Source organism: Oreochromis niloticus, linkage group LG5, assembly GCF_001858045.2.
Source record: "Oreochromis niloticus isolate F11D_XX linkage group LG5, O_niloticus_UMD_NMBU, whole genome shotgun sequence".
In the NCBI taxonomy this organism is placed as follows: Eukaryota; Metazoa; Chordata; class Actinopteri; order Cichliformes; family Cichlidae; genus Oreochromis; species Oreochromis niloticus.
In genome coordinates this window covers 24979744-24995685 of record NC_031970.2, presented here as the reverse complement: position 1 = coordinate 24995685, position 15942 = coordinate 24979744, and the positions used below count along the sequence as shown (strand labels likewise).

The following is a 15942-nucleotide window of genomic DNA, read 5'->3' as shown; positions in this document are numbered from 1 at the left end:
CCTATATTGATCAGCCAATGATGAAATGCAATACTGAGGTGATCAGTCAAAAGTATAAACTGACTCTCTTTTACTGTGTAAAAGCATCATCCTGAGGGCATTAATTCAAAGTCAGAATGAAGAGGGTGTTCACAGTCAGCAACAATAAACCAGACTTTCCTTAAGACAACATACTGATGCAGCTTATCCAGTGAAGGTTGTTGTCGACCAATAATCTTACCAGCAGTTCTGACGATCCTGTTCAGTTTGTTCCTAATTGCCATGGTCAGGTTACCACACGATACTGAGGTAAGGATGCTTTCAATCAAGCTGACATAAACTTTGATCTGGGATCCGAGGAGATTGAGTCAATGGCTTGAAGTTTTTGTAGCTATTCCTCAAATGGTTCCTTATAACAACTTAAATAATAAAAGCTCAAGGTTTCCCAGAGTTGATCAGTTATATTCACTTCACTGTTTCACGGTGTTTTAAGTGTTGTCTTTAAATAGTGTTTAATTTACAGAATACACTTTATTTAAGATAACAGGCTGCTGAATTGTCACATATTGCTACAACAAACTTCCTCAGTAATTGGGTAGAGATGAACACAATAAATAGGCACTCAAACAATCAAAAAAGCTTTATTCTTGCAAGTTCCACCTGCAAAGTTTGTGCTCTTTGAAATTACTACCCTGAGCAGGAACTTTGGGGGATTAAAATAATTTACCTAGCACTTAAGTTAGATCCGGGACGCTGGAGTCGAGCAGCTTCAAGGTCTCTCTAGCATTTCCTCCTGCAATTGAAACGTGGCTGAAAAGTGTCTTTGAAGTCTTTGAATTAAAGTTTACGTTGATCTTATCTCTCAATGTTAAATTCATACTTATTTCAAAGGTTAATAACAGACATGAGCATGAAGCGAGTATCAGTCACCAGTGAGGGTTTTTAGGGTCTGATGCAAGGTTTCTACATAGTAATAGGCAGGATAAAGAGGTGTTTCATTTATAGCTTATTTACACTTTTAACCCAAGGTGCCCACAGAAACCAGTTCCTTGAAGGAGAGAGAAACCACGAGGAGTCAAAGCCCTGAAGCTGCTCATATGTTTATCCAATAAATTAACCCAATATAACACTGAGGAAAGCTCTTAAGGGGATACTGGCACAAACAAGAGTCACTGGATTCCTTAAAATATTTATATTTTTTTAATTGTACCTCATTAACCTGAATTCTTGAGACTAATTGCTCCTCTAAACAGCTAAGGCGATTTTCTCATGGCTATAGAGATATTTATCAGGCTGGTTGGCTTTACTCGAGAGGGAAACTACGACTCTCTTCTTTCTTCTCATGTTTCTCTTTAGTTCCTTTTAGCTCCATCTTAATGGCCTTCCATTACAATTTAAGTGTATCTTTTGTTTTTACATTTCTTATGCCCGCTATGCTACAAATGGAGGTTCTTCTGGGATGGACTTGTAATGCTGATAATGTTAACGATGATGTGCCGTTGCATCAGGGCCTAACCCTCTACGCGTCAGCTCACCAGATGTGGGATGGTCAGAGGACACATAATGTCTAAATTTAGGATGTTTTTCACTGTGGTGTGTGGACACACACCACAGGATCATCATTACAGGAAAATGTACATCAAATGACTTCTGTGGTTAACTTGTGGCTAAAGGTCAGTGACCAAAATAGCCGAGAACTCAGGTACAGACCATTGCAAACAGGTACAATGAGTACAGAGAACAACTAAAGGTCTCACACTGTCTGAGTAACTGCCACTGGGCAATAATACTATTTGTTCACAGCTTTAAACTCAAAAGCACTGCTATCAATAAAAGAAGGATTTGTGTATAGTTATGGTGGAGAGTAGTAATGACAACATATGACTCACTTCCTGTTTCTCTATTTATATTCATCCATCTTTGAGTACTGAGTAATTTCGAGGACATTTCATAGAAATTGTGGGAACTTTATGCTTTTACGTCATAGAAAACATGAGAAGATGAAAGGAAAGAAGCAGAGAGATGCAACAAAGGTTGAATTTGAAGCAGAGATGTTGCTACTGCTACTGTACCCATGCACAAGGAAAAGTGCATGAGTACACTCACCTTAGGAGGATTTACAGTTCTTCCACAATTTGACAGTTAGCAAAACAGACTTTGAGGTACTAGCATGACCACTGACAACAACCAGTCACTCACAAACCAAGTTAACAGATCTTCAATTAGAAATTAGCATTAGCCAAACCAGTTACCTAACTTTGTCCTTATAAAATAGAGTGATTACTCACCATGGTGATCAACTTTTAAGAGCTGCATTTTGATGCCTAATAACAAGCTGCACAAGCAACGACCTCACTCCCTCAGAATAGTTTTCTGTAGTGATTTGATTGGCTCACAGCAGCTTTGGAATATTTGAATAACCATGATTTGACTGACTGGCAACTGTCTTACTATTTAAAAAGCTGAACATTTCACTGCATGCAAGCAAAGGATCCATAATTTGGTCTTGTAAAGCACAATGTCACACCATTCAAAGTGAACAAGAGGTAAGAGTGTTAGCACCTCATGTTCAGCGTGACAGCATCTGAATGCTCCCAAAACAAAGATACATAGAGATAGGGTGCATTTTTTCATAATCTCTTACTTTTGTAGCAAACTGTATAGTAAAGACTGGATTATCTGAGTAAAATCTGTTGCCCTGGAAAACACAAATAATTCATTAACCGTCCTCGACTTGTTTAACTCCTTTGACTCATAAAACCTGTGGAAAGAAGCTCGTCTAAGTCTGAAGAATGAACAGAATGTGTAGAACTTGTTGACTTGATAATTACATTTGACCTTTGGATATGACATAAAGTTCCACTGTTATTCTGGGATCTATGGGAAACTCCAAAATCCAGCATACACAAAGCAGGGGTCACAGGCAGCAAACCAGCAAGGCAATCAGAGCAGACAGGGAGCAGGGAAAAAGGCAAAAATGAGGAGCGAACAAAAACGTTTTACAATTTTGAGGTTCTTAAAGAATAAACAACACCAGAAAATGTTGTAATGCAGAATCACTGCAGACACAGAGACAATCTGGCAAGTGGAATAAGGTCTGTTAGGTGTACCCATACTGAGCCAAGTGTTTAGTTGATAGCAGTAGTAGTGAAAATGGACAGGAAACGAGGTAACCTGGAAGCACAGCCAACTTAAGACAATAATAATAATAATAACCTCAGATGACAAACGTGCACAAGTTGTTTACTCAGCAGAAGTGCAGATACTTGTGTTAACAAAGATTCTGGTGAAAACTAACGACCAAAGTCTTCATCTTCTGTAGTAAAGTCCAACCTTACATTTATCTGTCATGCTTTGCTTTGTGCTCATGTTCCCTGCGTATGTTTTGTTTTTCTCCTTCATCTCCATGTTTTTCATCAGTGCACGCACAAATATGAACACCAACATGTTCAAACTGGTTTGATGTCAGGAAGGCGCACAGCAAGAAGGAGAGAGGGACAGCTACTTTCAGAAGGGGTCGCCACAGCGGGCAGCTCCACGTGTTTGATTTGGCAGTTTTAAGCCGGATGTCCCTCCTGACACAATCCCAAAGGGAATATGTGTCCCTGGCAGGAAATGAAAACTAAGTAGTAAGCTTTATTATTTTTGCACTTAGCATTAGGAAAACCATTAGTATTACTGAATAACAACACATGAGGCCAAACTATTTTAACGCATGTGGGTCAGAACCCTACAAACAATATCTGGCTGGTAGCATTAATGTCCTTTATTGGTCTCGTATGTCTGCTTAATGTTTCAAATGATGTAATGTCAAAACCAGGGCCCGTTATATTTGATGACCAACGTCATAGTTACGTAAATACATTGTTTTATATTGTTCTATGTTGTTAAGAAGGTCTCCCTATGATCTGGTTACTTTGTGTCCACAGAGCACTAGCTGGTAAAGTTACAGCTTACCAAATTATGACCAAAGACAAAGTCGGCGTTACATATGTGCTTACACTATTAGCTTATGTGAATGAAATCAATTTAACATCTGTGTTTGGACTGTGCTGAATAATCTGAGGCATTTTTCATTCATCTCCTTTTGTCACCAGTCACCATCATGTGGGCACGCCATCTGTTATTACAAGTGACACAGACACACTGTGGTCGCAAATTTTGAAGCCATCCTGATAACCTTCTTCCACCAACGATGTGGAGATCCAAATCCAATTAAAACCAAGACACTCAAAAAGATGCTCTGTAAAAGAGTAGAATTCTTGGAACAGAGTTTAATACACTGAATCATATGAACAGCAGGAAAAATACATACAGACATTTAGCAAGAAAATTACAAAGCAGAAAGCAAGCAAAGCAAAACCCCGGGGTGTACAGCCTTAAGCACAGACAGCAGAGCAACACAGAGACGGACAGGTAGCAGCAGCAGGAGGAAAAAGAGCTCTGGGGGCGTCCTCTGGTCCCCTAATATAGGGACCAGTATCGCCGCCCCCTGCTGCTGGGTAACTTTCCCACACGCCCCGCACAGCTGCTGGGGTCAGATAGCGGCCAAGGTCTTGGCCAAAGGCCAGTCAGGACTCTGAGTACCCCTGCTCTGGCTTATCACAATAGGTCATGACACGGTCAAAGGTCAGACATTAATCCTAATTATTAAATCTTATTCAGCAAGTGGCACAATCTTATATAATACACAGGTTACATGCTTAAAAACACTTCAGTTTGGGTTCAAAGTGTGTGTGTGTGTGTGTGTGTGTGTGTGTGTGTGTGTGTGTGTGTGTGTGTGTGTGTGTGTACTTTGTATGATATTTTATCGTTATGTGTTCAGGATCTCTGTTACAATGTTACTGTTTTGGTTGTGCTGCATTAAAGATGTTAAATTAATTAATTATTAAGTAAATTATTCAAGAGAACTCTCCCCCTACATTAACTGCCCTGTTACAGTACCAACTTAATAAACCTCGGTGAAGCAAAAATGTCTTGTGCTTAAGACTCTACATGAAAGTTAAAATATATAGGTTCAGTGCGCATAGATATATAGTGTATATAGTTACATAGTTATACATATCAAACAAAAATCCACCACAACACGAGGGTCATCCGTACAGTCATTATGTGTAGATGTCACTGACCGAAATGAGTCCCATCCACGGTGCATTACAGCAGTGGCATTAGGGTGGAGTGCTGAAGATAAGGATGCAGGCTTAGAGTCACAACGCTGAGTCACCCACAACCTGGACACTCGTAAACAGTCAGAGCTCCACTCTTTTTTTATCAGTGTAAGTTTTCACTCCTACACTACACTGTATTTTAGCACCATGATATTATACAGTGAACACGACTACCATCTAATAATAGCTCCACATGATTGCTTAAAGTGACACTGACGTTATCAGACTGAGTGTCTGCAGGTGTGTCATTAATTTTAAAAAGAGGAAAATCTCCTTCACTGATCTTTATAACCTCTTTTTTTTAAGATTAGAGTGGGAGTTGAGGTAATTGCATACAACTATCTCAGGGGGAGGGATGAGGCAGGTGATTGGTTGGAACACATCACCAGCTCGCCTTTAGAGAGGTGACTTTAAAACAGATGTAGTTAACTTTAAATTTCTTATTCTGTCCTAACAAGCAGGTGAACGAACATGAGGGAATACAGGTGTCAAAGTTTCAAGGGTTTAATTTTCAGAAATCCTGCTGTTGTCGACCAGGTAGGTCTGCACAACTGACTGACCAGACTTTCACTGGATAACTTACAGCATAAAAATAGAGAAATAGACTGAGGAAGAAGACACTTGCCTGTATAAAGACCATAGTAGTTTTTTGTTGTTGTTTTTGATGTAACTGTCACATATTTAGAAAAAATGGTTCAGCTGAAAAATGAAACCAACTTTGTAGTATATAATTACTATAGTGACTGAGACTTTGTGTCCTGGTGTTGATTAATTAATATTTAAAATATGTACCATACCGTTGTTCTAAAACAGACTCTTCTCTCTAACATCTTTATTCTTTCTGAAAGTCCTGGTGCGTCCGATAATTGCTTACACACGTCACAAGTTTTACAAGTTTTCAACAGTTTGGAACTTTTTAAATGAGCAGGATCCACGTGTGGACGATGGGGATGAGAATACTGAGCGTGGTAACTGGACCAGCAAGAAGGAGTACATTCTCTCTATGATCGGATATGCTGTTGGTCTGGGAAATATCTGGAGATTTCCGTATTTGGCATACAAGAATGGAGGGGGTACATCAGCATTTATTTTCTAATCCATTATCCAAGATTCTATTTGAAAGCAACTATGTTTTTATAACATTTGTTTTCCTCTTCACCACCAAATCCTTGATTTTGAGCAGGTGCCTTTCTTATCCCATATTTCGTGATGTTGGTGGTGGTTGGAATTCCTCTTTTCTTCTTGGAAAGTGCCTTTGGTCAATTCTGCAGCCAAGGTCCAGTTAATGTATGGAGAGCAGTGCCATTAATACAGGGTAATTTTAATGTTTTTTTTTTAATAAAAGAAAATGTTATGAATTAATCAACGTTCCAATAAATATAAATTTGCATTTTTAAATTTTTATTATTTGTTTTTCTTAAGTAGTGCTTGCATGTGACATGAATCATTAACAGTACATTTAATGAGGCTTGTGGCCAGTGCAGAGCTGTGTCACCATAAATCAGCCCTAAACTCTCCTTAATGAGATTTTTGGTTAATGGTCAACTGTGTGACCAAAAACTGACCATAACCCAATTTTTTTTTATGACAGCTCTAATGAGGAATACAAAATTGTTTTATGTTCTTCAAACAAAAAGAAGAATGCTGCAGTGTAATTAAAGAAAGTGTAATAAGATTTTTAAATTACTACAGCAATAAACAAAAATAGCATGCATTTATGTATGATCAGTAAACTTATTATGATTAGTTCAATCAAAAATTCATTTAAAAAGAGACAGCTTTTGTCTGGTGAAGTTTCCGATAATATTTTTTGAAATTAATAGTGTCTTTTATGCCCTATCTATCCCTTCAGGTACTGGTGTTGCCATGGTTGTGGTGTCTCTAATAGTGTCTATTTATTACAACGTCATCATCGCCTACAGCCTGTACTACATGTTCGCCTCCATGCAGTGTCCTCTGCCGTGGTCCGGCTGTTCCAGCTGCGATGGCAGTAACTGCAGCACCACGCCTGAAGGTGCGTACATTATATTCTTGTATTCTTGTAAAGAGCGGCTGATTAAATCTGCTGGTCTGTGGCATCTGTATCACCACATACACTGATTTAACATAAATTGATATCAGTCATAAAGATTATAAAGTATTTTGATGTGTTTTTGAGTCTCAGTAACCTAAAATGTAATTATTCTGGAGAAATTAAAGCACCCACTTCAGATCCAATCTCAGGTATTTGTGTTGTGGTAAATACTGATTTAAGATTTATATTTTGGACACTCACAGGTCCTCTCTCTTTTTCTAGTGTCCTGTAATGTAAGCAGTGTTTTGGTTACCAACTGGACTCAGGAAAACAGCAGCTGCTCTTCGATACAGACTCCGAGTGAACTGTACTGGGAGTAAGACTCAAACACTCGTGCACACAGGCACAAATAAGAGCACTTGTCACACTGTTTGTACAAATACACGTGTCTTCTTCTTTGCAGTAATGTGGCTTTGCAGAGGTCCGGTGGTCTTGATGAAACGGGGCCAGTAGTTTGGCACTTGGCTCTCTGTCTGCTGCTGACCTCCATACTTGTTACTGCTGCGCTCATCAGAGGCATCAAATCATCAGGCAAAGTACGTCAAAGTCCTCCGTGTAGATGGACTAATATTCGTTTGTCCAGCATACAAATCCACACATGTATTTAGAATAATTTAGTTTGTGATATTAGCTGTTTAGTTTCACAAACTAACTGTATGTAAAAGGTCTAATAAGCATCTGATAAGTGAAGTCACTGTGGTATTTTTTCTTATAGCCAGCAGGGTGTGACTCCCCCTGCTCATAACCTCATATATACCATACACATTCTCAAGGACTTAATACTCTCTATTACTAGATTTAAATTATGTTCATAACATAATTTTTTAAATTATGGTCCCATCCCGCTATTTTCTTTGACTTCAGCAACTCAGGTGTCATAGGACAAAAGGTGCCCTGTATGTATATACATATATATACATATATATAGGAGAACCCCAAGAGAAACTACATAGGCATCAATACAACAAGCGAACTCCACACGTGGATTCAAAGGCAAAGGTGCTAATTATTGCACCACCATGCTGCTCCAAATGTTTTTCCCTTTTAAAATGGCAAAAAATAAATAAAAAAAGACACCACGTGCTTTATATTTTCTATTGTGCAGCCATGTCTCAGGCAGCTCCACACCTTGTTTCTGTTATCCAGTTTAAAAAACTCAGGATGGTTATCTGAAACCTTTTATCGACAGTCTATAGTGCTGGTTTCCTTTTTTACTTTTGAACGATTTTATAGTAATCTAACAAAATATTCCCTTAGTTTCATAATTAGCTGAATGTACTGAAACAGGACTGATTTTCATCATCTCATCTAACTCGAAGCAACTATTAAAGTATTAAAGTGTTAAAGTATTATTAAAATTAGTAAACCAAGAACAACAAAATGACAGACTGCACTTTTCGTATGTGATGCTAAACTGTCCGTACTGAAATGCAGAGGGCTTGAAAGATTTAGAATGCAGGCTTAAGAAATGTAACAAAATGCAGTCTTTTGCTTTTCCTGCAAAGTAACAAGTCTTTGTATCTCCAGGTTGTGTATTTCACTGCTACCTTCCCTTACGTGGTGATTGTGATCCTGCTGATCAGAGGTGTGACTCTAGAGGGAGCCAAAGATGGGATTGACTTCTACATTGGTTCTCAGTCCAATCTGACCAAACTGACTGAAGTTCAGGTAGAAACTGTCACTGTTCATGTGGAATCCAATAAAGTCATTTGTTTTCTGAGAAAACAAAGATCTACAGTACAACTCTGTGTTTTAGGTGTGGAAAGATGCAGCAACTCAGATCTTCTATTCTCTCTCTATTGGCTGGGGTGGACTCATGGCTCTTGCTTCCTATAACAACTTTCACAACAACGTGTTCAAGGACTCGTTTGTTGTCACCCTTACTAATGCAGGTAGAGACCTCTCTAACTAAATTTTAGAAAGAATGAAATTGTTTTTGCATTTAATTTTATACATTTCCTGATTTTATCTCTTTCTAGGGACCAGTGTGCTTGCAGGCTTTGCCATATTTTCAATTTTGGGACATATGGCTCACATCTACAAAACGCCAGTTTCAAAAGTGGTAAAGGAAGGTCAGACATACAACACTAACACACTCTTATCATGCTGTGTTAAATACTGCCATTCTGTCAGCTTTGTGCTTTCAGTTTTGCCTGTTTATTAGTTTCAGACACTAAAAAGTACTTGGTTATATTCAGACACTAAAACAAAGAATGCGACTAGGTTTCAGAAATTCATGGGATCCTTTACAAATGAGTGCAAGACTGGTCTCAATGCTGCATGAAGAAAATATTGGCAGTATTTGATATCCTGCAAACCATAATAAGCTGGATAAACCATGTTGGTTCCAGATGATGCTACCAGATGATTTTTCCCCTTTTATTTGTCTTTGTGCAGGGTTTGGTCTGGCTTTCATAGCCTATCCAGATGCTCTGTCTAAGCTCCCCATCTCCCCGTTGTGGTCCATTTTGTTCTTCTTCATGCTTTTGACTGTTGGTTTGGACTCCCAGTTTGCAGGAATAGGTTAGATCTGAAGCTTCAGTTCAGTGTGATGTTTGCAGAACATTCAGCCCACTGCTGTTTGATCTACACAAACTAAAATCTCTCTTCTTGTCATTAGAGGTGATAACGACCTGCCTGCTCGACGCTTTCCCCACAGTCTTCAAATCCAAACATGCCTTATTAACTGTAACGTTATGTTCTATCCTCTACCTCCTGGGTTTACCATGTGTCACAAGGGTAAGTCTGTCTTAGCACAACTTTCTGTGGCTGTTATAAAATAGTTAACTTGCTCAGTCTCTCTGTATAAATGTATAATGTATAATGGTTTTGGGTGTTTTTCATGCATGTGTGTATCATAGGCAGGAATATACTGGGTAACCCTAATTGACCAGTTTGTTGCCAGCTGGGTGCTGCTATTTTTGGTGCTTTTGGAGATTATTGCCATCTCCTACATTTACGGTAAGTACAACAATCTAAGTTTGTGCATATGAAAGGTGACAGATGGTCTTAAATTCCAGGATATTTATATTCTTCTTCCATCTTGCAGGAGGAAACCGTTTTATCAAAGACATTGAGATGATGATTGGAATGAAGACTTCCACATTTTGGCTGTGGTGGAGAGCATGTTGGTTCTTCATCAGCCCCTGCATCATAGTGGTGAGTTCACAGTGCTGCCTTGTTTGCTGTACAAGAGAATTTAAAAGGCAAAAGCATTGTGTTAAGTAGAAGTATCGACTTTTATTAACGTGTATAGCTGTACACAAATATGTTGTAGTTGTTTGTCTCTACCAGTAGTGAACTTTGTGGTTTTTTTGTGACTTTTGTCTAGTTCCTCTTGATCTCGTCTCTGGTTTACTTTGAACCCCCTAACTATGGAGGAATCCCGTACCCAGACTGGGGCATGACTTTAGGCTGGTGCATGATTGCATTTGTCCTGATGTGGATCCCTGTTGTTGCTGGGTATAAGCTGATAAAAGCAAAGGGAAACCCCTGGAAGGTGTGTACTTGTGCAGTAGATTGACTGTGGATTATTCTTGTCTTTTTCTACATTTGAAAGATTGTAGCAGTTGTTGAACTGCTTGGATCTTTTTTTTTCAGTCAATCCCACAAATGATTTGTGAGTATTAAAATAAATACACAGTACTAAAATTTACGCTTCTTATATTCTGCAGCGTCTGAAGTCACTGTGCTCGCCATCTGAGGAATGGCATCCCTATTTGGACGTCCATCGAGGGGAGCGTTACTCAGAAGAACGCTGCCACCGTAGGAACAACAGCAAAAATAAAGCAGAAGTTAATCTGAATGTAATCTCCAGTTCGTGGCTATAATGAGGCTTCTCCTGTGTTTGCTCTATGAATACCTTGTTTTGAACGTTCTGAAAGTTAAGTCATTTTTGACCTCTGGGAGGCAGAAAGCAGCCCGAATATAAACTCACAGCAGACTGCACAGAACTTACATGTTAACTTCCTGAAACCTGAGCGCTCTTTGGGATGTATTTTTAATTTCTACAGTCTGTTTGGTAATAGTTGGATCAGCATTATCTTTGAAAAGAAAAAAAAGAAAAGAAAAACTATGTCCTTCGACAGGGAGAATGGGTTTATTTAAGAGCACAATGCAATCAAGTCAACATTGCAAACAAAGTATGAACACTTTACTGAGCAGAATGCATAACAGCTGAGATCTAATGTTCCCAAATGAGGATGTGGACTCTTCTTACTATCTAAACATGTCTTCTTTCTTCTTTTAGGAGAAATGTCTGGGTCTTCTCCCCTGTCTTTATGACCTATTGTATATACTACTGTATATGTCCTGCTCAGTGCTGGTCAAGTTACTCGAAAAAAGTAATCAGTTACTAATTACTGATTACTTCCCCGAAAAAGTAATCCCGTTACTTTACTGATTACTTATTTTCAAAAGTAATTAATTACTTAGTTACTTAGTTACTTATTAAAAAGACGATTTACAACCTGAATAGGTGATAAAGCGATAGATCTTTCAGCCCAATTCTACTTTTTCTGCATAATCCATCATACAAAATGTAATCAAATGGAAACGTCTCTTTTTAAAACTTTAAACTTTAAATCTTTTAACTTTATGCATCAAGCAAAAACTTAATTATATGCAACATTCTCTGACTGGAAGAAATTTGTTTAACAATTAAACCTATTTTCTGCACATTCCAGCACATAAAATAAAATATTTTTTTGTATTTACACTCACTCTTTCAAATAGATGAAAGTAAAACACAGCAGAAAATAAATAAAATCAAAGACTAGCGGTCCTGTTGCTCTATTTTCACCTGTAAAGCAGGACTGGGTTAGGCGGAGGTTTACCCTGGTGCAGGTGTGCCGCAGCGGTCAGTGGAAGAATCCGCGAGTTTCTCTGTGAGTTTCACTTTACGTCGTAGCGCACTCGCTGCTTGCTTGGAAGTTTAGGGGGTTTTTTCGCTGTAAAAAGAAGTTTTCTTCCCACGCACAACGGACACTAATGTTTTTGTCACTTTTTATGGAATCAAACTCAAAATAAGGTCAGTACTTCCACGCTTTGAACGCTGCATGCTCATACTCTCTCCCGCACTTGATATATTATGATCTGCACACAGCTGTTGTCACTAACGTCGCACTCGCTTACGTCACTGTCATGAGACATTCTCGCAAAAAATCACGGTTTTAGTAACGCAGTAAGGCAGCGTTCCTACGTGAAAGTAACGGTAATCTAATTACCGTTTTTGCAATAGTAATCCCTTACATTACTCGTTACTTGAAAAAAGTACAAGTAACAAGTTACAAGTAACGCGTTACTGCCCATCTCTGGTCCTGCTGCAGCATGTGTGAGTTCGTGTGTTTACAGAAAAAGAGAAGACTCAGTCACACAAACAAAGTTGACATGGAGAAAAAAACAAATATTTTAATATATGTATTGCTTGATAGGGCATTATTATCAGGTGATATTTTATTGGCAGTCTTTTGGGGGGGTTGTTTATTCTTATATTAGTAGAGATTGATTCTGTGTCATTAACTATGCTTGTCTTTAAAGCACAGTTCCTTTTCCTGTCAGTTATTTGCTGATATTTAAATGTAGTAAATAAAAATGCAACTGATATTTTTTCAGAATTTGTCATATTTGATAAGTAGTAAAAGGAAAAGGAAACTATCAGATGTTTTTATTTCAGTCTGTTTTTTGTGTTTTGTTTGTTGGGTGGTTGTTTTATGTATATATATATATAAACTGATCCTTTGCAGACAGGACTGTATTATATAATCTTGCACCCTCCTTTGAATAGATCTGACTTCTACCCTGAACAGAGTACTGTGTGATTATGATGGTAACGAGCAATCATGTAAGATTTTGTCTCAGAAGCTTCTTAAATACAGTTTCCACTGATGTCTTTCATTAATAATAATACTGCTTGGGTGTGACCTGAGTGTGTCACAGTTGGGTATTTTCACATTCTCAGGGTAGCCGCTTCAAAAATTAGAAACACAAGAAATGGAAAAATTAATGTGTCGAATGAATGCACTTGCATTGCATTTTCACTTGCAAGCTACAATACAAAGCATTTTTCCAATACCATTTCCAGTAGCTAAAAAGGGAAGAAAAAAAAATAGGATCATGAATTACTTACAGTAGTACTAAAAACTCAAACCCACCTGCAGAATCATTATGATCCATGGAAACTGGTGAATGTTTTTCATTGTTGTGCTGATAGTATTTTCACCTGTGCCCCTGCACCTTTGTTCAACAACCCCAAAATCCACAAATAAAAAGTTTATCAAACTTATCAAAGTTTATCTTATAACAATCCAGGAACCCTTTCAGGTAGAGCTCAATTTTGTGGGTGATAGCTTTCAGCCAAATGCAACAACTCATTTGCTCATTGCACACACTGTTTAAATCTAAGTATCACTGGTGAGGACCCAAACTCAAACATATCTAGACCTAATTGAAAGATGTTTTTTTTCTCTTTTTAATTATTCACCAAATGCTCAAATGTTTCGCATCAAGAAGGTGCAGGGTTTGAATGCAGTTTGGAGCCTTTCTATGCAGAGTTTACATGCTCTCCCGGTTCCTGAGTGGGTTCTTTCCAAGTGCTCCAGCAGCCTCCCACAGTACAAAGGCATGCATTGGGTTGGGTTCATTGATAACTGTGGGTGTTAATGTGAGTGTGAATGGCTGTCTGTCTTTTTGTGTCAGCTCTGGGACACATTGGAGATCTGTCCAAAGTGTACTCTGCCTCTGCTCTGTGACCCTGAATTGGATAAGCAGAAAAAAAGGATGGATGGGTGAGTGGAAGCTTTGACAATTAGGGAACAAAGAAAAAAACCTTTCTAACTATCAAACATCAAAAAAAAATAATACTTTTTTTAAAAACATTGAGTTTTACCTTTCTCCAAAATACAGGGTTGGAGTAGTTTTCAGGTTATCCTACTAAAATGATTGGTCATTCAAACCCAGACTATAAAGAGAAACGAGAACGCTGGTACCTCCGACCGCTAACTCTACATACTCAGTGCAGATATCCACACATTTTTATCCACTTTTCCAATTCAGGGTGGGAGTGGGTCTGGAGCCTATCTTAGCTGGGGTACATCCTGGACAGGTTTCCAGTCTGTCGCAGGGCAAACAGACAGACAACTATTCATGTTCACATTCACAACTAAAATTTAGAATCACCAATTAATCACCAGTTGATGTGTTTGTTTGCATGTGTATGACTGCAATGGTTGTTTTAATGTGGACATAATAAGAGCTGAGATATTTGAATAATCTGCTGAGAAATGCTTTGTGCTGTGTTTCTAGTTTACCTGTCTGTATCACCTGTTTTTTCATCTCTGATGGCCGTGACGTGTATCACACTGTTATTACAGCAGCTGTACTCTAAGCTTTGGTTAAGTATGTTTCTGACGTCAGCACACAAACTGAGGTCTGGTCAAGTGCCATTAGTTTAAATCATCTTCTGGCCACTCACACTTTGTGTATTACAGCCTATGTTGCTGAAGGACTAAATGGCATACAATTATACACCTCAGGACTTCCAGAGCATGTAAGAGTGGGTCATTTTGTGCTGTAAAATAAGTAAGATTTTGAACTTTGATTTATTGTAGTGCTAATATTCAGTGCTGTCAAACCACGATAGCAGAGCCATCTATGCCCCAGCTTCAGTACAATCTGTTACAATGACAGTTAGTAATTGTAACTCCTAGCAAATAGTACATTTTACTGTTGTTTAAAGTTGTCGTCAAAGACGCCAGCTGTTTTGTGAAATATGCAAACAATACTAAAAAAATGACTACAACTTGTGCATCCTCTTAAATGTCATTTTTTTTGCATTAACACTGGTAACAAACAGAAATATATTGTATTTATTTTTCATAGTGTGATGCAGGCACTATACTAATAAAGACCCCAATGGAAAGCCCCAAAAGAAAACAACACATTTTAATGTAACAATTTACAAAAAAGACTTCGAAATGAGTCACATTTGACAGTATAGACTGAAAAACAAAATAATTATGCAGTATAATTAAGGGTTTCACCTTTTCTTTCCTTTTTTTTTTAAGCTTCAAGCAGCATCACCTACGGCAAATCTGTGTCTGAAAGAGGTCACAGACAGTTTCGTTTCTTCGAGTCCAGACAGTCTTTTATGCAATTTGAATAAAAAAAGTGATGAACTAGTTTGTCTAAATATGACTCATATGACTGTTCTTGCTGGAAAGATGTTAACAAGCTGTAACTAGTTATGTAACCACTTTTTTGTTTTTTGCGGTTTCAAAATTTTATGTTTTTTTCACTGTTAAAAATCAATGAGTTTTTTGTTAAACATCAATCATATATCTATACATGCGTTATATAAAAAGTATACAACTACAACTTTCAGAAACTAATAAATCACCTAATGTTTTGGGGAGAGTTTAATACAGTACACTCACTCAACTTATGCCAAATGTATATGTGTTTGAAATATGTTTATTGTATAACTTTTGCATCTCCAGGTTGTGTATTTCACACTTGTCTCTCCTTATGTGTTAATTCTGTTCCAGCTGACAGGGTTGCTAACCTCTGTTTCATACATGAAGCCACCTTACATTTGTCTGTCTTCATCCTGGAAGCCTAAATATCTCTGATATATGTGAAATAGAGCAAATGTGCATCTCTGTGATCTCTGATGTTAGTTTCATGTTAGTTTCATGTTAGTTTTATCCACTGTGCGTGCACGAT

At 38.0% G+C, this 15942-nt stretch overlaps 1 protein-coding gene across 1 annotated transcript; it reads left to right on the top strand.

Annotated features, from left to right (window-relative positions):
• The first annotated feature begins 5522 nt into the window (after window positions 1–5522).
• On the top strand, window positions 5523–11682 carry slc6a14 (solute carrier family 6 member 14). The gene is made up of 15 exons (XM_005469379.4): window positions 5523–5684; window positions 6076–6220; window positions 6331–6462; window positions 7000–7161; window positions 7444–7537; window positions 7625–7757; window positions 8749–8889; window positions 8978–9113; window positions 9201–9293; window positions 9619–9744; window positions 9842–9960; window positions 10083–10182; window positions 10271–10380; window positions 10553–10720; window positions 10896–11682. Exons 1-15 carry the CDS (start codon window positions 5619–5621, stop codon window positions 11049–11051), a joined length of 1881 nt encoding a protein of 626 aa, XP_005469436.1. The 5' UTR covers window positions 5523–5618; the 3' UTR covers window positions 11052–11682.
• Window positions 11683–15942: the final 4260 nt, after the last annotated feature.